Source organism: Dendroctonus ponderosae, unplaced genomic scaffold (assembly GCF_020466585.1).
Source record: "Dendroctonus ponderosae isolate FM_Combo_2020 unplaced genomic scaffold, Dpon_F_20191213v2 Dpon_F_20191213_3, whole genome shotgun sequence".
Lineage (NCBI taxonomy): Eukaryota > Metazoa > Arthropoda > Insecta > Coleoptera > Curculionidae > Dendroctonus > Dendroctonus ponderosae.
Window position 1 is genome coordinate 10,375,458 of NW_026018508.1, and position 20,867 is coordinate 10,396,324.

Below are 20,867 nucleotides of genomic sequence, written 5' to 3' on the forward strand. Positions count from 1 at the left end.
GGACATTTGCATGATTTGATTTTTTTATTTCTGTTTATAAAACCTGATTACATTGTATTGTTTGTTTTTTCATATCAATACCTAATTGTTCAATGTCCAAATTTTATACTCTAAATTCATTAAAATGCTCTCAATTGTTTGTATTCGATTAATCGCATTTTCATTTGTGTTGTAATTGTTTACCAGCGATACTTACATTTTTGTTACATTTCATTTTATTTCTCTGATTTGCTTTGAGTTTGCTTCAAGCTTGTAGTTTTACAAGGAAATCAATTTAATCTATACTTAAACTTCGAGCGTTGAAGATATTTAATACTAGCAAAAACAAAACGCTGTTTTATTTCGTTCCTTCCCACAATCAAAATTCCTCCATATTTGCATAAAATTTAGTATAAAACCGCCACGAAAAAACTGAGTGTTCAAACGAGGAAAATAAATTTACCGAAATCTTAACTAATATTTTAAAGAATAAAGCAATTTTTAAAGTATGAATATTAAAACATGTCTAAATGAAGTTTTGCACTCATCCTCTTACTATCCAGTTCAGTGCCAATTCGCACTAAAACATTTGAGATTTAAAAGTAAATAAACACTATTTATATAATATTGCCCCAACGAATGTAATTGGCTACGGCTCAAAACAATATGGGATTCATCATTTGTCTTTTTAGCTGTATATACTCAAACATATCGGGGTCACTATTAAAGAAAGCTCTTTCGTTAGATGATCAATTGGTCAAATGCTCGATAATACTGAATGAATCTGAAAAATCCACGTAGGTGTTCTTCCCACTAACAACCCATGTAAAACGATAAATTTCGGAAAATGCAGAGCTATTTTTAAAGATGAATATATGGTTCAATGTGAAACCATAATTACCGTTTAAATTTAAGTATCTAATATTCGTCTGAGGCGGAACAATCCGTTCGCTTGTAATTAAGTTTTAGCATTGTAATATTAATAACTATTGCAATAAATAGAGTTACTTAACATTTTCATTGCATTATTTGCTACATTAATGTCTCAGAGAAAGGATTTGCGAAAATTTCACAATGTTCAAAGACATTCGCCGAAATGTGCAGATTTCAAGTTTTGCTCACAATTATATGCGGTGTCAATAAATTGATCCAAATTTGCCACTTTGGTAAAGTTGTGGATAAGAAAAGTACAAATTAACCCAATACTTCCGAGAGTAAAGCATAAGAAAACTGAACATCCAGCACTTACATGAATAATCCCTGTATTTAAAAAGCCCTAATGCCTAAATAATAAAGCATTGCCGATTTGAGAGACAGAAAACTTCACTACGTCTTTCAGCAAAATAGAATAGCAACAAGACAATTACACCTCTTGAAATCCTGAGATTTACAATCTAAGACTAAGCTGGTGAGGTTTAAAAAAATCGCTCTTACCTCATCACAGCCAGCACAACGGGGTTTCATCTTTTCAGCGTAGTGTCTTTCGCAGTAAAGTGACTCTTCATAGACGCAGTAGGCGAGATCTACAAGAAGATCTTCACATTCTGTACATTTGAAGCAGCCTGGATGCCACACCATGTTGCCCAGTCTGGGAGCAGTCACCACTATCTGTTGGGTGGAAGTTGGGCGTTCACAACCGGCACAAAAGCTGTTGGGGGGCGCCTGTTTGGCCAGCCCGACATCAAGGGCCACTTCATTTCGGGCGGCAATAAAATCCTAAAAAAGATAAAATTACATTAAGAAAATGCTTCACCAATTTCTTCAGAACTAGAAGTATCCTAAAGATGGACATAATTTGATGGTTTTAAGGAACTTTTGGAACCGGTCATCAATCAAATCATCGCAATTTGGAAACAGCTAAATTGCCTTCACACAAAGGGATTTTTCTGCTTACCTCGAAACTTGTGGCATATTCGCTCTCAAGAAATTTGCAGGCACTTAGCGAAAGGTCTTGTTTAGGCAACTGTCTAACTATTCTTTGGGAACGTGCAGTTTCTCCCTTCGATCCTAGTTTAGGTACTTCTTCGGATGGCAGTGTTGAATAATATTGGTCTACCTGAAAAGTAGAAGGGTGTAATCAAAGACATTTCAGAAGCTCACTGAATTATTTTGATTTACCTGTCTCGCAGTGGTTAGACCAGGAGGCACAAAGGTGTATCCAAGAGTTCGGGCATCCAGTCCCTCATGTCCAACAAATCCCAAACGCGATCGGGCTCCATACTCAGCAATTATCTCATGTCCTTCTCGTGAACATTTGCAATTTTTACACGTTTTTCTGAAAAAAAAACAGTAAACATATTAAATTCAATCAAACTAAATCAGCAGCAAAACGAAAAAGGATGTTTTTTCTTTACATAGGTTAGCATTTATATAAACTGGTAAAAATCGTAGACCTGTAATTCCTGTATTAACTTTACAGAAGCAAGTTAATTTTACAATTCTCGACGATATGGCGACGCCTAGACGGTTGGAATAAGAAACTACTATGGTGTTTAATAGAGTCACCAGTGACTAGTTTTATTCCCCGGAGATAAACTGAGACAAGTCTTATACGCCCTCAAAGGCACTATTAATGATCCTTAAAACTCGGATGAAGGACCAATAAAACATACACCCAACCCGCCTTATTGCTTGTTGTTTGACCCTGTACAGATAATTAGACGTGTTAATAAGTGCATGTTCCGGGACACTTAACAGCACATCCAAATATAGACTTAGAATCTTAAGACGGTTTTATAGCAACATCTATTTGCACTGAATCATTACGCTTGGCTAACTCAAGGACTACGCAATATATTCAATACATCTTTTTTAGGAATGAATTTATGCCTTTTGGAAGCATAGTTGCATTCGATTTTCTGAAATTTCTATAAGAAAAGCCCGATTCAGTTCGTTGGCTTTAACAAGACCGTTTGCAGGGTCTCCTTATTACATTGCCACCACGGTAAATCCTCTTTACGAGCCTCCTCAAATAAACCTGACAGTAATTGGCAATAAAGGGCAATAATTTATGTACTTACTGACATTCGTAATAATTCCCGCCCAACTACAGTCAAGCAAGTGGGAGCAAATAAAACCGATTTTAGTGTTACGAAAACCAAGAGACTCGCAGGAACAATCTAAGAGAGCTTTTTTCATTCAAATTTCTTTATACGGGGAGAGGGGAACATCTTTTCACACTTATTTTGTCAAGCTTTTACTTTTTTCTCAGTTTCCTAAGAATGTTATTGGTTTAGAAAATAAAATAACTAAAACGTGTCACAAATTGTCTGGTACTGTTCCAATTGCCTGCCCCAACATAACATATTACAATGAAATTACTTTTCGTATAATCATCGCCCAACACCCGAATTATTTAATTATATTTTCGTCGATTCAAACCACTCACGTTTTTGCCGTTTTATTTTAAACTTGGAAACCGCTCAAGGTTTTGATTTAAATATTGTTCACAGGTAGCAACTATGACAAGTCATTGATGGTATTAGTCATCTTCCTGGTAGTATTGAACGTCGAACCGTTGAAAAATCACTCGTAAATATAAAATAGACACGTTAAAAAAAGCAATTGAAAAATCCCTCAAATAATAATAATCTAGCACGTTATTTAAAACTGATGCCATTCTGTTGTGAGATTTACTTCAAGAGTTTTTTAAATTTATTTATTTAATTGCCAAAAGAGTCCTCAAAGAAGTTCAATTGTATTTATATTTATGGTAACAAAATAAAACACTTTCAGCAAATTAATAGTTTATTCAGCTAATTTAGTTTCAGATTTAATTACAATTTCAAATGTAGGTAAGTTAATGTTGTTAGCTAATTCAACTTACACGAAAACTTGGTAAAAAAGCTAAGAAACTACAATCGATAAGCAGTGGAAGAGGGAATGAAGATGACTCCAAACATCACATTCCAGTTAATGTAAGAATAAAAATAAAATTAGACCAAACATTTTGGTTTGATTTTTTTTTCTTGGAATTTCATCAATAAAAACAAAAATAAAAGACAAATAACTGCAATCAAGTTTAAAAAATTGCAATTAAGAGCTACAACGGGCTAAAACTAAGCAAGTGATTAAACTACTTGAAAAATGGTCTCATTCAAGCAATGAACATTCCCGCTTGTAATTGCGTAGCAAACGAGTAAAAAAACGACGACAGTCTACTTTATGAAAATCTTTAGCATGTGAATCTCGCATTTTATACAAGAAAAATAACCAGCCAATAATTATTCGGACAGTTTCATACGATTTATCCAATCCCAACGACCTGATAACCATGTAAAAATGTTATTTTAATGTACTCCAGTCAGAGAGCAACAATATACTTGTTCTTTTTATGGCATCATAATATTTTGATTAAACGATCCTGAAAACGATATACGTTATTAAGATTTTTAACATTTTGCACATTTAAAACAGGCTCCATGATTTGACTTTAATAACCAGACCGATTTTTGTAAGTATTCCAGGCATGTTCAAATCTTAAATCCTGCCTGGCTGGGTACTACATATAGTACTTAATTAAATAGCCATTCCACCTGCTTACACCGTTTTTGTTCGATGAACAATTACTCTGAACGTTGCTCGAATGCTAATCGGCAATTATCCTGTATTTAGACATCAACTAGATTCCGTTTTGCAAATTTAACTTCCATATGGGAATCGGCGGTAGTAGACAGATTTCCTTTATTAATTTCTTAACGCCGCAAAAAATCCTACAACGTTTATGGAAGTTAGAAAAGATATAATTCATAGAAACGTCCATACTAACAGGTGCCGGTCAATGTGGGTCACATAAGGAAAACTAGGCACATTCATTTAAAATCTATGCTACTGGTCGCATGATGTTTGAAAATAATTAACTAACTTTTAAATAACAATTAATCAGTAAAGCTGGCTGATTTTTGTAGTTCGTTATGTTGGTCTGCTTTTTCGTCGAAAAAATATGAAAGTTTAAGCAACCGAAATAACTTCAAGCAGTTTGAAAACACAATGAAAGACTTTCGAATCTGTAGAATAGAAATTGAAGACAACAAATAAAAATGCAATTATAATTTTCTCATAACGAATAATAAAGCTTTTAAAATTTTATTTCACCCAAAGAAGAAAAACATTTCGAAACAAAACATCCTGCATCTTCTCCGGAAATACATTCCACACTTATTTGAAAAATCATTGTAATTAGAACCAACCACGTTAGTTACGATATTTGCCACTAAAATCAGATGATGTTAAAATAGAACAGCGAAGGAAAATGTTCATTAGCAAGATTGAAAAAACAAACAGACGTCACTTAAGAGTTTAATAAAAAGTAGGAATGTTATAGGAAAAAATAGATTTGAAATGAGGGAAGGCTAATAATATGTGTGTATTTGATTGGTAGTTTGGAAAATCCGAATAAATGGGAAAAGAAGCACACATGTGTTCAAGTGATGTGCTTTTTACTCGTTGTTTCATTTGTCTTCGATATAATTTTATGACTGATTGATAAACTTTGCATGTTTTTAAAGTGCGAAGGGTTCCCAGAATGGGTCAAAAAGCCTTAAACTAAAGTAGTTGATAAACATACAATATAAATGGTTCCGAGCAGTTGGTTTTGTGAGAATTTAATGCGGCATGCAAATGCAATGTTTTCTCATTAGTAACGGACTAAAACCTATATAATGCTTCAAAAGTAAAATAAATCTATTCCTGTTTGAATGTAAATTAAAATAATATTTGAAATCTAACGTAACGACTTGAAATAACTGGACTATTTCAAAATGTGCAGCAAAACCACCTACCAAATTAACGTCCGTCTGACGTCGACCTTTCTGCCTTAGCATGTTAAAAATCATGACTTCGATCTGTAATTAGCTAAGAAAATTAAAGTGATGAGCTGCCAAAATAATTTTATTGAGCGTGGAAAACATCGCGGCGTGAAATAAACGAATTTTTCGAAATTCGCCCAGAGTAAATTGTGACTTTGTGTAAATATTTCAGTTACTCCGTCGAATATGTTAAAATGTTTAAATGCCTGATGACAGCCTAAGCTGAGCAAGCAAAATATGAATGGCCTATTAATTGAAAAATTTTACTTTGCTACTTAGCTAGCAATAAAACCAGATAAAGTATAGAAAATCTAAATATTATTTGAATAAAAAAATGAATCTTGAATTAGGCAACCACGGCACCTATTTTCGTTTATCCCTTACATTACGTAAAACCCTTGGAATTTTTCATATTTTCGATAAAATTTACGGGACAGTAATATGTATTATGTATGTGATTATTGTATGAAGATTTTTACATGTGTTTATTATTTCTGACATACACAGGCAAGAACGAAAATAAATTGCAAATTTAACATGCAAATTAAATTAAACTAAAATTTATCGAAAACGCAACTTATCACAGTAAGAAATTGGCGAAAGTTTAAGCAAATTTCGTAGATATTTTCTACTGAATATTGAACTGAAACTGGTGAGTTTTTCCGCGTAAGCCCGTAAAACTCGCCAGTGCTTGTTGTGCCCACGAAAATTTAACTCTTTTGATAAACTATTTACAAATTATGCTTTACACGTTCGAGGAAAAAACATTACAGATTATATTTTACAAGTGAACTTCAATTACACTTTAAACGGAATACCGCCAATTCCAGTATAAAATAATGATAAAACTTTCTCGATAAACGATTCTCGTTTAAGTAGTCTTTTTAAAGTAAATGTCCGTGTGAATTTTTTCCGATTAAAAACTTGAATCACCCTGTACAACGTACGATTTATGCGTCATCTAAATGAATGACCAATTTACAGTTTATTGGACCTCAAATTCGATTAAATAATTATTAGTTTATTGCGACTCCATTCATATGGAAGTTGTCATTGAATTTTTCAGCAACGAGTAGGGTTTTACCAACACAACATTATAAGACTTAGGTGCTCAATTTTATCTTAAATTTTATTGTCGATTTTGAGTTAAATAAATTAATTTAATTTTTCGCTTTACTTTTTTAATTAAAATTATTGGAAAACCCATCGACAGTTGTAGTAGAAAAATCGATTGTAACATCAATTAGATATAACGGAGCAAACAAACAGAAGAAAAGTGGAAAGTTACAAATAAAGCACAGTGTACGTTTTGATGCCATTCAATAACGATTCTCATCACAACTTCCACAAAACATGAATATTCTATAACGAGTTCTCTAAATATAAATTAGACAACAGTGTAACTTGTGGCACCTGTATAAGAGATTCGCATTCATAACATGTTTATCTTTAAAAGGAGTTCGCTTAAAAATTTAATTTGTCATGCACGCACCTACTATTCCGCTTAGAGCAATAAAATAAGTCCAGAAGGCGAACTGTTAAGGGTGTTTAAAGCCCGAAGTTTTAGTGACAATTCGAAATCCACTTGTAAATAAAGTTGGAGATGAAAAGTTAAAATAGGGCAAAAACTGAGCAAAGAAATTGCTGCTAAGAACTTGTACGTAATAGTCCAAAAGCTTTAGCACGCTTTCAATGCACCGTCAGCGCGAAATAAATGCTCCATTTAAAGATCTACAAAAACTAAAATGACAAAAATATTAATAAACTTAAAAACAAACTGCTTCGCTTTTTCTATACAAAACGCGTGCATTTGCCAGCCACGAAATGGCCCATTTGAGCGTGTAAAAAATAGATTAACCGCATAACTAGGTTAGTATTTCAAAAACAATTAGCTGGTTCAACGCAATTAGCAGCATCTTGCTGAAATTCTGGGTAACATTAGATAGCAACATCAAAGACCCAAGATTGGATGTTTGAACAATAATAACCGATCGCTAACATACCGAACTTCAAAGATACATTAACGTATTTAGCCATTAGCTGAAAGTGAAAAATGCTTTATTGGCTTGCTGATTTCCCTTCGCGAAAGTCAAAATATTTGGAATATTTTTGTTTTCTCCATGTGGCCAAACTCGATAAGTCAATGTTTATGTATACAAAATTGAATCAACTTCAAATAAACCTACTTGATATTTAACTTGGCGATATCCTGGTCGAAAACCTTCGCGTACAGTTGGAGAATCCTTACACATGCCAGCGTCAAGCCAGACCAAGGTAAGGCCGAACTTAAATCCTTTTCCTTAATGGTCTTATTTCTAGGTTTTGTTAACATATTTTTCACAGAACTGCTACTAATATGGAACAACCCATTTCCACACGCTCACTGCCTATACCTTCAGTCACTTTCACTGCAATTAGTCCACTAATTTCCAGTCCCTTGTTTATGTTCGAGCCGAAATACATTAGTTAACGAACTTCTTATCAGTAGGCTTAATTTGATTTGTTGGAAGAATCCTTTCTGCCGAAACCCACTGGCACTATCTCGAAAGGAAGTACACCAGTTACAATACGAATCAGTTTGTTCCATGTGGCTAAATTACCCGATGCGGCAAAGCCTGACAATAAAAACATAACTAACAACCTCGAAATACGCTATTTTTAAAGTGTATTTTTGTCAAATGGGTTTGCCTTTAGAGGCAGATTAGGCAAACTTAGTTTAGATAAGATGTGTATTAAAAATGCTTAAGTATTGTGGGCTTTACTAAGTTCAGCGTTGGTGGCGGACAAATTCTAATCGCAAACGAGCCAACATCAATTTGGCTTTTTAAATGACATTCAATTTCACGCAACTCAAGCTGAAAATTATCAAATCATATTCATTCAACACACGTCAATAATCCATTTTTCGGCCAAACTTTTGAACGCGTATGACAATGTTTTAAATCGAAAAACCACATGTTTTTGAACTAAAAAATACGGATTCCGTTAGTCTATAACGTATAAGGTCATTGAGCTTCATTGTCAATTGAAAATATTTGCTTTATTACAAATCGGCCTAATAATACATTTTACGGTGGGGTTTCCCACTCACCAGCATCTTGAAGAATGTGGCGTTAGTTATAGACTAAACCGCTAAGGATTTTTCATTTTCATTCTTACAAACTTTGGACAAAAAACGACAAAATTTAAGCCAAATGTTTCCTTCAAGACTACTTAGTTTTCTATTTAATTTATACCTGTAATTTTGAGTTTAAGTAGAAAATTTTACGGACACCAAAGTGTTCTGGGAAGTTAATTTGTCATTATCTCATTAAAGATTAACAATTTCAGGCGAACACACTGTCTAAGTGGAGTAAGTAAAAATCAAAGATTCGAATACAGATATCGAACAATTGTAGACATTTTTGTGAGACGCCTTCAAACCCAAAGCATAAACAATGGCTTTTTGATGTGCGTAAATCATTTAAAATTAGATTGATCGCCGTAAAGTAGATTTTAATGGATCAATTAATGGATACTTTGATATTATTACTAAACGAAAACAATTATCGTACACACGAAATGGCCCGATTATTTTTAGCGATTTATTCGTTTGCCAGATGTGTGGGTATTTTACAGTTTCACATCGGATCAAAAAAAAAACAAACAATTTTTTGGATGTTTTATTTGTCCACTCTGTACCTAGTGGAAAGTGGACACACTGGGCTTTAATAGTTTGGTGAGTGGAGGCTTAAGGGGTTTAAATCCAAAAATAGCTTGGAGCTCTCTTGAATCGTATCGAATCGATCAACACCGAATACTATTTCGGAAAAAAAATCAACAAAGGTAAAGCAAAAAACAGGGAAATTACAACATTTTACCTCAAAGTTTTTTCAATGCTACATCACCAAATACAGATTGCGAATGATGGCCTTAAAGGAACAACTTTTGCACTTTATAAACTGAGTCATTACAAGTACCAATAATCACGTTCAGAATGAGCCAGCAAATAAAAACATTTCGCCTTAAATCGAGAAAGTAAGATTTTCGCGAAAATCAGCTTAAAATTCCAAACCAACACTGAATTGCTTTTAAAATTTATTCCAAAGAATAAAATCGCGCCGCAGAAAATGAAATTATGCACGATAAGTTCAAGCCAAAATTCCATTTTAAAATCCGATGTACAAATTATTTGAATTCATTTACAGACACTCTTGAAATTTAAATTTGAATTATTTGCGATGAAAATCTTCAAAAGCTCCAACCAATATCATTACTGGAATGAAAAGAATTCATGCGAAATCTACAGCAAAAATATAAGACTCGATTTTAGCTTCAGTTGGAAAAGCAAAAACAGTTTATTAAAAATCTACAAACGAATCTACAATTTATGAAAACAATGACCTAAATTTAATGCAGTTTTCAGTTTGGGCTATCATGAAAAAAAAAAGATAGTTTAATGTAAAGTGAATTACGCAAAAAAGCCAGAAATTATAGTTAAAAACAGTTTCCTGGCAAAAACACTTAACGGGTAATTCGAAAACCGATTTACAGTTGCTTTGATATGAGTTTCCGACTATTATCACTGAAATTACCCGCTTTTGCATACCTTTGTATGAACGGGAATTTACGCATAGATTGCAACTAATCCATTTAACTGAAAATAAATATACAATTGCTCCAGTTGGCCTCTAAAATCAACTAAAAAGGTTGAACGATTTGAATTCCTATTTAAACCAAATCCACAGGACTTAGCTTTAAAGAATATGATCGATTCTATCTCGTCTAGCTTCAGACGCATCGAAGTCTAAATTTGACATCAGCATACCCCAAAAAAATTGAAATTTAGGAAAAATATACAATTCTTCTGAAAACTGGTAAGTTTTTCCGGCTTTTCCTGCTTTGTGTACAAAAAAACTCTTATGGTGTCACTTGATCGGCACTGCAACCAAAGCTTGCGAAACGTTAGGGAAAAAATTTAATTCACGACTTCCCAAAATTCCGAAAAACTCCAAAAAAAATTGCATATTTTAAAAATTTCAATTTTTTGGAGTTTTCTGATGCCAGATTTAAACATCCATGCCTCTGAAGCTAGAATTAATAGAATCATATTTTTTTGTATTTTTGGCCGAAACATCCGAAAAAATTCACCAGTTTTAGACAATGGTCACGAAAGCTCAATAATTGTTTTGTATTAATGCGATTTTTCCTGGACAAACTAATGCACAAATAAAAACTAATCAAAATTATTCGTTAAATTAATATTGGTATTACTGAAACGCAAAATAAATAATAATAATAATATGCCCAATTAAATTAATATCTCGCATATTCAACAGGTGGCAACTGCCTGATAGCAAAAACTAATTAATTATTAACCTTATCCGATAATCCCCACACTTCTGTATCAATGTAATGAAGTCTAAATTATTCTGAACCAGTGTGAAAACAAAATAAAATTAATTCCCAACTACATACTAATCATAGGGAGAATTTAGTGGCATCATTATTTGCTTTTCTCATAATACAGTTGGCATAAACAAATTAAAATGCAGAAAAACACAAAAAAATACTTGAGCATGTCATTAACTGTGTATGTAGAAAGAGTTAATATGAATCTACCAGTCGTTGAGGTAAAGGCCAAAGCAAATTGACTCGAAATTATATAGAATCTTAAACGCCTTAGTGGATTGCAAAGGTTTGAAAACTTATTGCAGATAATTTATTAGGAGGGTGTGGCGGACACTATTTACTGTGGGGCTAAATAGTGCAGTCCATTTGCTTATTGTTGGTTGATGATTTAAGCAGTTTCAATCGATTGCTAGATACAATACCTATGCTGGAATACATTTGCCAACAATATAAAAATGTTTTAAATATTTTATTTCTTTATTCGAGTTTTATTCATGGTTTACGAAATTTTTTGTAACTTGAAAAGTGGTTGTAATATTTCGGTTTCGGTTCCTTAGTAACATTTTTACAACTACATTTTAAATATTGTTGTATTTTTGTAAAGTTAGGTCATTTGTATTTGCACTTATAGCAAATTATGGAAAATGTTTTTAATAAATAGATTTGTTTTTCATTTAAAACATTCGAAAATCTTGTTTAAAATCAGGAATTTATTCAAAAACCGATAGACACAAACAGAAGAAAATACAAATGAGCTTCGTTCTGAAACTATTGGCAGGTTGCAGCTACGTTCCAAAATCAGTTTAATTGTAATCTATTTTTAGAAGTTTGATTTATAAATCCTAAATTACCACATCAAAGTTTCGCTCGTTGTTTTAATGCCATTCATATCAAGATCAGTTGGAAAATTGACGCATTTTCCGTAAACACCAACTATTTTGTCAAGTGATTTCAACAAAAAAATCGAAATTGAGTTAAACCAGAAAGAATTTTTCCAAATGTACGCAATAAATTCCCCGACTGAATTTTTACCATTAACGAACCACACAAAACATACAAAGCACAAATGCACGTGTTTTTTAGATGAATGTAACAGCAAACCACAATCACCAACCACACAACCCAGTGGTACAGTTTTCCGATCTACAACGTGCGGCAACTTGTCTGCACAACCATAATAAACCACATACGGTCGTTATTCCGGTAATTCCGTGTTGCACTTTTCGACCGAAAACCTGTAAACAGACGCGGAATTTAAAAATTGGCGCGTCGCAAAAAACCATGCGATTCATGGACGGACGTCGAGAAAAATGAGGGAAAATTCGGCGTCTGCATTGGTGAAACGCGACGTCCGCGTTGCCACATTGGGGATTATCTGGGACGATCGCGTGCGTAGGTGAAAAAGGAAAAACTACTCTCAACAACTTGAACCAATAAAAAAAGGTTCAATTGTTTGCACCGGTTTAAGTTGCTTTGTATTTACTTGCGGAAGCCCAAAGTTTCTAAAGTGGCGGCTTTTCCTTATGTAGATTCATTTCCCACATGCACAAGAAAATCCAAAATTGTAATCTCTTAAAAAACACCTCTGCCTAAACGGATCTTAACTATCAGAAAACGGCCTTTCCAATCTTAAATAATCGAAAAAAACCATCAAAACCTGTACGCACTGTATATACATATTCTCTTTTGTATATTGTACTTTACCTTAACAGAATTTAAAAATAACGAACACAAAAATCCTTTTTTAGATTTAGTTACTTGTAATTTACCTTAATAATCGAATTAACCCCGAATAACTTTTACTAAAATATATTCCAGGGAAAATTAACAAAAAATTCAGCAACAAAATACAACAGAAAAAATATTCCAAACATTTGGCTAGGAAAATCATGACAGACTATTTTAAAATAGATGAATGGAAACCAATGGTTTATTTAATTCGTTGGCCATCTAGGCCGTCAGATTTGACCTTATTGGATTTTTTCCCCTGTACTCATTTAGTGGATGAAATTTATAAAAAACGGTTTATTTGAAATTCTTGATCGTTTTATTCATTTATATTGTTATTATTATATGATTTGATCGAGTTAGTAGTCCCTTCAATGTTTCACTCATTCTGGTCTGTTATTAAATTGAAATATTTTTGGGAAGTAAATGCTCTCTCGTTTCAAAAGTTGCACATTTTGTCTCGGATATGTTCTATGAAAGTGTTTGGTTTATTATAATGGTTTTATGTTATGCTCTGTTAATATCTAGTGAGAAATATTTGATATTAGTGATGCGTTTCATTTGCGTTTTGTATCCCGTTTGTCCAGGTGTCTTTGTAATTTCAAGTGTGGTGTCGTCAGCAAACAAAACATTCAATAAGTGCCTTTAAAAAAATCATAAAAACGAGATTTAAATATTTTAATTAAAAAAAAAAACCGTTAATTTACCAACTTAACAACCAAATTGCTACAAAAGTTTGCTATATCGCACACATCGATTGAAACAATCTGTAGATCACCAATCATCGGCAAGTAGCTAATAAATTATATAATTTATAATGCAAACTAACCAGGTGAATAATAAGCTCCAAAAACCTGGTAATTAATTACCCGAAGAAAGTGCCGAAAATAAGCTGCTTTTAATAATTCAGTAGCCAAACTATCTGAAGGTGTTTATCGATTTATCATTTTGCTCAATTACGCATTACGCGCAACGCAGACTATGGTGCGATGATTTTAAGATTAATATTTATTTTAACTTACTCGCAACTATTTCTTGACGTTGGCCATACATTAAAACATGAAAACTAAGAAAAATTTCCATTGAGAAACGACAATGGAATAAATATAAAATTGACTAAAAGACACAAGACAAATGTGAAAAACAAAGACCCAAGAAATTGTATGAAAAATGACAGTAAAAGTAAAACTTATTTGAAATTATAACGAATTTAAAATAAATACAATCCATTTATAGAAGTAAAAGTGAAATTTGAGTGGATGGATGAGCACCATCCGGCAGTTTGTCCAGGATCATAAATAATTAACATTTAAAGAAACATATTAATTGGGCCTAAAATCTTTCAATTAGGTTTTCCCCTGTTTCACACCCGACCCAAAACAGTACAACATAAAAATTACAAGTCACCTCAAGAGTAAGGAACGAGAATTTTTGAACAGTCACACGAATTTAACGGAAAAAAATTGCGCAAAATCTTACAACCCAACGGCATCGCAGAATATTTACAAATGATTTCTTTATGATTTATTCATTTTTGGAATTATTTGACTTTTGTAAATATCTTCGAAATTACAAGATATAAAAATTGAGCGATATTAATTTGATGTTAAGTACACATTTCTAACTAGATATAACGAGTCCATCTAGAAGAATGCTCATAAAAAATCTTAAAAGCATCAGAACTTAAGCTGGGGACGCGCTGTATAACTTTTTCTTACATCAAAAGTACCGCAACTTAAAATAAAGTCATTTCCAAAAAAAAACCGTCTTTGACTTACAGAATTTATTCCAAGTAAGACTCGCACTGTATATGTACCTATATTTTAATTAAAATTAACAAAAGTCTAAAGCGAAACTATTCATTCCATTATTTAAAAAATGCTCTTTCATAAACTATCAGGCCTACGCCATATTAAACGAAATGATGGATTATCAGCGAATAACAGATTTATGTTTTTAATAGTGTATAATTAAGAGGCTGTTTGGTAATAGGTAAGACATGTGTTTATTTTTGCTTGTTTCGTTCAATTGAAAAAGTGTTTGGGCTATTTTAGGGTCTGACATTGGACAATCGCATTTCAAGAAACCCAGATAAATATACCAAAACTCATTAAAAACTTATATCAAACAACAAACCGTTTTTCTAGCTGATGATAAAACAGTTGTGTTTTATGGATCATTTTCAGTTATTTGATGATCTTGTACATTTAACATCGAAAAAGAAACGTAAATTCAATATCCGAATAATTAAATCAATTTTCTAATTTAATGACGCCATTTGCAATAAAACCTGGACGATATTCGAAAATAACTTTGGCAAATATGCCGTTATTATTCACACATTGACAGTAAAATCACTTTTATGACTACCATATGCAATAAGTCCCGAACGAATCCAAGTGCAAAACCCAACACAACTTACATGCATCAACTGATGTGTTTTACTGCCAATAAAAGTTGAATATTAATGCGACTTAGTTTTATTTTGACACGACCACAAGCTAAACATTCAACAATAAAAGCTCGAACATAAGAGAATATCCAAACATTAGTTGCCACTTTATGTATGATTTATTGCGGCTTTCTTCATAAGATGATAAAACTACTGGCATAAAATTGCCAGAATTATTCAAAGTGAAAATATTCATTAGAAGCAAATTGGGATAAATGGGAATGATCCATTTATAAAGCACTTAATTGAGAGGAAATGAGAATCCTATTGGCAACCGGATTTATGAAGCGAAATGCAATGGAGTAACTGAATGAAAATATATCACAAGGTAAATTTAAAAAAAATATATTTTAAACAAAACAAATAACGCGACTTGTTTTATAAGTAACATGATAATTTCAATGCTTTTGCGAATGATGGTTGTAGATGTAGGTAACCGAAACGTTAGATAGAAATGCAAACTGATCGTGTAAAATGTCGTCTCTCGGCGAATTTTATGCAACTGCGACTTGAAGGAAAATCACATTGGAAAAAATGTTTTTTACAATTAAATAAAATCAGTTTATTCTCAAATTATGAATGATTAATTTAATAATTTGTTATTTATTTTCGAGCTTTCCTCTTTGCGAAAATAAAGATTGTTAATATATAAAATAAAATAAACATGAATTTTTTTATGTCAGCATTCTACTCCTGAAACACGTTCAAAAATGTTATCACTACTACACTTTGCCTACTAATTTTTAAACTAGCCAAACTTGTAAAATCTTACCACATATCAATAGAAAGGAGTTTCAATTGAATTTGACCTCTTTCATGCCTTTTCTGGTGTCATTTTTTCATCAAAATTAAATTTACTTACCTATTGTTATTTACATATTGTAAATAGCAGTAAATTAAGGTCATTAAAAACATATAAATAAATTTCCATTATAGAAGTAATTGTTAAAGTTTGAACCGAATTCTGGAACACAGAGGTTCGAAAAACAAGTATTAATTAAAAAAAATAAGCAAAGGACTGCTATAGGAACTTAAAAATAAAGAAACAAACTAGATTGTAATTGTGTGTTTACCTTGACGTAAAATCTACAGAAGAATAGAGTGTTGAAAAAGAATATAATTTAAGCTTAAATGATCAAGAACCAAAATCAACTTCTGCTTTGCGTGGGCAAATATAAAAAACAACAAGCCTACCAGCAGATAAATCCTAAAAACACCACTTTAATTATATTTTATGCAGCAAAATAATCAATATCATCGAACCGAATGAACATGCGGAGTTCAGTTCAAAACCTAAACAAAACTTGTATGTAGCAACCGAGATATGTTTTATTGGTAATAAATAGTGAATATTTATGTACCGCAGTCGTATTTTGACACAACCACACGCCACAATTTCAGTTGAATCACAAAATACCGTCAAACAATATTCGCGTTAAATAATTTATGACCGGAATGTCGAAAATGGATCAAGGCTCATGCTGCCCCTTAAACAAATCGATTTTTCGATGAGACTTAAAGAGAGCGAATATGGATTCACGTATTGACATTGTTATTTAAAAAAATTAAAAAATTGGCCTCAAAGATCTAAATTTGCCCGAATTAAAACATTGAGACCCGATTTAAAAAGTACTTTTCTTAACTAAAATGTGTTTCAAGCAAACCGAAGTACATAAATTAATTCGTTAATTCAGCGGCCTCAGAATAAGAAATAAAGACGTTAAAAATCGCATAAATGTACCCCGACTTGTTAAGTGTGAAATTATGTTATGAAAAAAGCAGTTCAGGAAATTATTTTACTACTTGTTGCAGTTTTGTGCTAAAACAAATGTGACAAATTCTACGTCGCAAATATGCGATGCATTTAACAAGCAAACAGGATAAGACACATTCGCTGCTATTAATTCAATATGACATGAAGCTAACGCAAAAAATTGGGATTAAGTTTCGTCTTCAGAAAAATGTCGTTAAGACTGAAAAATAATGCGTTCTCTATAAATATCATGCGATTTGAGGGAAAATAGATTATCTGCCGACAGAATTTCGCACCATGTGCCCTGGCTTACGCTCAGCCTAAAATTATACTTTTATCTATTTGGAGAATTTGCAGGCGATATTTCTTTCCTAAATTCACCATCCAGTCAACTTTTCAAAACTGAAAAAATTCCAAAACGCAACAGCGGTATTAAAAAATTTTTGCATGATGCTCATGTCTAAACTAAAAAACAAATAAATTTCAAAAAAGAGTAACTAACCCAAACTACTGTTTATAAACGAATACATATAATGACATAGAATAACACATTGTTCATGAATAAAGAATTGGAATGATTTGTTCCACATCAATGCTTGAGACCACCATCCGAAAAAAAACAAATAAAGAGATAAACGACCTGAAACCTACCGACTGTAAAAATCTGACCAGGAAATTAATTGCAAAGATCAATGAAGGAATTAATAGAGAAAAACCGCAACAGGCCTGCATTTATCAATAAATTCTGGCATCTATCAACCGTGAGCAATTAGTCAGTGTAATTTGCCTTAAAACCGCGTATCCATGATAAAACTGGCATAATCGCAGACATGTCAATGAAAATAAATGCGTGTTTTGCAAGTAAGATGATCCACGTATAAAAGCCTGGACCCACAAATGTTTACCCTGCAACGATGGATGGATTGACAAAAGATGATTTTGAGCTTGAAAGACAAGTTCAGCTTCGAAGCAATGTTTTCTTTGTGAAAGAAGCCCAATATATTGTATTACTGACTTTTTTGTGTAAAAATAAAATTATTTTACGAAATTTACTCGATACAAGCGCACGATTGGTTTAAAAATGGTAAATTAATCACAAAGTCTGGGACACCTTGTACTAAATTTAGACAAAGTTGTTTCCCCATAGTGATTCTTCATTTGGCGTTCGATTATGTGGAGTGAAACTTCAGTAAATACCATTGGTGTTCATGGCGTGACCGAGTACATCGTTCGTTTACTTCTTCTTAGAATAGACTGGCGGCAAAATGACAACGCGATTTCTGCAAACGACTATGAAACCAGAAATAATTGCACTTTTATTAATTCAATTAAAGTCGATATGCGTCGTAAAATCGTTTTATGACCACCTAAAAGGACAGGGAGAGAAATCCACTTTGAGGATCACACTGCGAGCTGTCGCCTCTGCAAGACTCATTAAAACCCGAGGTTGGAGATTTTCCATCAATTGAGCAATAAGGTGTCGCAAATAAGCGCAGGAAGCCGCCGTCTAAATTATCCTATAAAAAACGCTCTGGGGCTTTAAAAACTGTAATTTCGGACATATTTTATAGGGTCCTTTTTTCAACGTCGAAATGTAGAAGGTTGAAAATGAAAACTATCACTTGCTTCATTGAAATGGAGCACCCAGTATATCTCATGACATCAGCACTGGCAAAATTTAAGTTTAATGCGGTTCAGTGCTTTTAAAATCGCCATTGCTAAAATTGCTGGGAAGGAGGCAATGCAAATACGGAATTAGCCATCACGAACACCTGAATCTACCAGATTATTTTTATAAAAATAACAATTTTAAACGTTGCCTTAAAATCGAATTTTAACATTAAAATACCTAACTAACAATTTTTTAACGAAAACTTTCCACATGCATATTGCAGAATTAGCACTAATATACTCTTTCAGATTATAAACGGATAGCGTGTGGCCAGTTGGTTTGCTTATTGTAGCGGCTACCAATTACATCAGCTTCTATTTATAAACATTATATAATAATAATAATAATAATATAGATGTTGTCAATAGCAATAAAGCTCGACTTGCTTGGGTTCAAGCATATGGAGAGAGTAAAAAATTACTGTAGCCTACGAGCAACGGTAAATTAAAACCAGGTAGGCGATTAATTGTATAAATAGAAAATAATTGGGCGACATTAAAAATGTAATAAAGCGTACAGTTATTGTTACGTAAATTATATTCAAAAGGGTACAGTTGTGCTTTTATTGCCCAATATGATATCGAGATAGACGGATCACATACTGTTGTGCTCGCTTATTATCGATCCTAGTGAAAAAGTTAATACCAACTTTTTATGGAGCTTGAGACCGCAGATCGAGAGGACTGATTCGATTGAGTTCAGCTCTTTTGGTTACCGAGATATTAGCAGCTTTTTGATAACCATATTTTCGCGATTTTCTAGAAAACTATGAAAGCGGGAAAATTGAAAAAGTACCGATCGTTAGTGCCCGATGAGCCAGAGATTTTATAAAGATTAACTTTTGTCGATAATAAAATGTAAAATTTCGAAAAAATCGCCAGCGTTTTGAGTATCGCGAATTAAGGTTAAGTTTGGCTTTGGATATTGTGAAATGAATTTAAAAAATATTAAAAATACAAATTAGTTCGAATATGCAACAAAAAGTACGGCATTCTATTTAAAAAAAGGTAAGTGTGGTCTATAATTTGAATTTAAGACACCTTGTATTAATTGGTACCATCTTAAAATAAACTAAACGTTAATATCTACAACTTTCGTATGTAACATTTTTCTCTAAATTTCAAATTAGATTTTAACACGGGGTGGCCAAAGTTCAATCAATAACCTGTCCATACAAAAGTCTGCTCTTTTCCTAGGAGCGCATCATGCTTTATATGAAAAATTATTGATTGGTCCGCATAATACTTGAGAAAAAATGTGCCAGTAAAAAAGGATTCAAACTTCAGTCGTTACCTAGCAAGAAAATTGGATTTTTTTTTATGTGTCCAAATATTCAGTTAAAACGACTTGCAGGCCCTTGGACTGGGCTAAAAATGTTATCGCCGACATTGCCACTTAAGCCACAAAAATAAAATCGCACTTCTTTCAACATTAATTCCAGTTAGAATTTTAAATAATTTCTTGGGAGTTCGGCAAATAATAAATAATCGAATTAAGAAAAACGCAGAATTATTCTGGGGACTCTGAGGACTTGAATTTATCCAAAAATCAAACAAAACATGCTCTGGAAATAGAATTTGCACGTTTTTTCACTGGCCATTTTCGGTTTCCACATTCAACTTCTCTGATAATCTTAAGAATCAGCGGACGTGCAGCTTTCGCGACGTGACACACCCTTAAGACCGGCTTCCAGCCTATTAGCTCCCTATATTAGTATCTGGAAGTATTTTTAATTTTCCCAACTCTATCAAAGACCAATTGAAGTGGAAAACGACAGCAGACTTAGCAGCAAATTTCCTTCAACCGACGCTTGATAATGTCAGACAAAGGCCAAATACCATGAAAGTCTGGGTAATGGTCCATAAATGCAGAGCTAATGTGGTTTTTAAAACACATTGAACTTTTGTTAAGTTTCGGCAGCTACAGTGTTAGTATAAACCAGGACAACGAATGAAAACCACAATGTTTTACTACAAAAAAGCCTAATATTTGATATAAAACAATGAAGGAAAAAGATTACATATTAGAAAATAATAAAATTGCAATTTTCACTTCGTTCGTGAAACTTAATTCTCCGCTTGTATT

At 32.8% G+C, this 20,867-nt stretch overlaps 1 protein-coding gene and 1 long non-coding RNA gene across 5 annotated transcripts in view; one reads left to right on the forward strand and one right to left on the reverse strand.

Moving 5' to 3' along the window:
• The window catches only part of LOC125503765, a 30,794-nt gene extending 27,076 nt beyond the window's left edge, over positions 1 to 3,718 (forward strand). The window contains exon 2 of the long non-coding RNA XR_007281051.1: positions 3,432 to 3,718. This is a non-coding gene — a long non-coding RNA (uncharacterized LOC125503765). The remainder of the gene's footprint in view (positions 1 to 3,431) is intronic.
• Positions 1 to 20,867, reverse strand: part of LOC109535721 (four and a half LIM domains protein 2) — a 54,238-nt gene that overhangs the window by 24,497 nt on the left and 8,874 nt on the right. For 3 of the 4 annotated variants that reach the window (XM_019901660.2, XM_019901659.2, XM_019901657.2), the window contains exons 3-5: positions 2,098 to 2,254; positions 1,874 to 2,035; positions 1,414 to 1,695 (exon numbers count right to left, since the gene is read on the reverse strand). In XM_019901660.2, the coding sequence (XP_019757219.1) occupies positions 1,414 to 1,695; positions 1,874 to 2,035; positions 2,098 to 2,254 (601 nt within the window). Of the gene's footprint in view, positions 1 to 1,413; positions 1,696 to 1,873; positions 2,036 to 2,097; positions 2,255 to 7,972; positions 8,299 to 20,867 lie in introns of those variants that run through there. The other variant, XM_019901658.2, reaches the window with a different exon arrangement.